Below are 1354 nucleotides of genomic sequence, written 5' to 3' on the forward strand. Positions count from 1 at the left end.
GTGTACCATTAGGGGAAAAACTTTTACGTTGTTAGTTATTTTTTAAAATGTGTAGTATTGTCCAAGTAGCTTATTTTATTTTTCAATTTAATTGCTTTACAAGTGTTAATTGCTATAGAAATTTTTTTTTGGTAAAAGGGATATGTTTACTCATTATACAATCAACAAGATAGCTAGTGCTTGTTGGTAAAGTAACTTTGACTTTATGAATATTGATCTACTGTAAATTTATTGCTCCTTATCTGAACCATGTTAGCGACATGACCGCTTGTTAGATCTTTCAAATGCACTGCTTTCTCATTTATGTTTTTTTTGCTTTCTTCGATTATATATATAATTTTAAAATTTTGGTTGACTTTCATGACATTGTTTGATCTAAATATTAGTTTCTTTGATTATATATATGGTTAATTCATGTTTATTATATAGTGATAATGTCGAACCTTACAAAACTTGAGTTCATAGCACTTGATGTCACCGAAAAAAATTACCTAACATGGATTTTGGATGCGGAAATCCATCTTAGCGCTATGGGTCTTGGTGACACTATTAAAGAAGGGAACAAAACTTATGAACACGATAAAGCAAAAGCTATGATATTCCTCCACCACCACCTTGATGGAGGATTGAAAACAGAATATTTGGTTGTTAAAGATCCAACAACCTTTTGGAAAAATCTGAAAGAAAGATATGATCACCAGAAAAGTATCACACTTCCTATGGCTCTCTATGATTGGCTACACTTGAGTTTGCAAGATTTTAAAAGTGTAAGCGAGTATAACTCTGCAATGTTTAAGATTACTTTTTAGCTGAAATTATGTGGTGAAAATATATATGATAATGATATGTTGGAAAAGACCTACTCCACTTTTCATGCCAATAATATGCTCCTGCAACAGCAATATCGTGAACGAGGATTCACAAAATATTCTGAGCTTATATCTGTATTGCTTCTTGCCAAGCAAAATAATGAACTTTTGATGAAAAATCATCAAGCTCGTTCAACTGGTTCGACACCATTCCCTGAAGTGAATGTTGTGACTAGTAATGAATTTGGACGAAATAATCAATTTGGACGTGGACGTGGGCATGGATATGGATTTGGACGTGGGCGTGCCGGTGGACGTAGACGTTGTTAGGTAATGAATCACACACAGAGGGAGGGGGGTGAATGTGTTTTTCTGATTTTAGGCTTTTCTTGAAAGATAATGGTTGAACAAAGTAAATTAAATCTTGTATAGAAAAGTGTTCATGCAGAATTAAACTTGCACAAAATAAAGAACACAGATCTTCAAAACTCACTTAAATTTTGTATTAAAAATTAAGATGTTTTGCTACAAAATTTCTAAGCTCT

At 32.6% G+C, this 1354-nt stretch overlaps 1 protein-coding gene across 1 annotated transcript; it reads left to right on the top strand.

The window, feature by feature from the left end:
• Positions 1-434: 434 nt before the first annotated feature.
• LOC141691180 (uncharacterized) lies at positions 435-1139 on the top strand. Its single transcript, XM_074495919.1, has 2 exons — positions 435-767; positions 810-1139. The coding sequence occupies exons 1-2, from the start codon at positions 435-437 to the stop codon at positions 1137-1139; spliced, it is 663 nt and encodes a 220-aa protein (XP_074352020.1).
• Positions 1140-1354: the final 215 nt, after the last annotated feature.

The sequence above is a fragment of the Apium graveolens genome, chromosome 10, assembly GCF_009905375.1.
Source record: "Apium graveolens cultivar Ventura chromosome 10, ASM990537v1, whole genome shotgun sequence".
Lineage (NCBI taxonomy): Eukaryota > Viridiplantae > Streptophyta > Magnoliopsida > Apiales > Apiaceae > Apium > Apium graveolens.

Coding starts and splice junctions, on each gene's coding strand:
- LOC141691180 (XM_074495919.1), top strand. CDS start 435: ATGTCGAACCTTACAAAACTTGAGTTCATAGCACTTGATGTCACCGAA. Junction 768..809: donor GTTTGCAAGATTTTAAAAGT/GTAAGCGAGTAT, acceptor ATTACTTTTTAG/CTGAAATTATGTGGTGAAAA.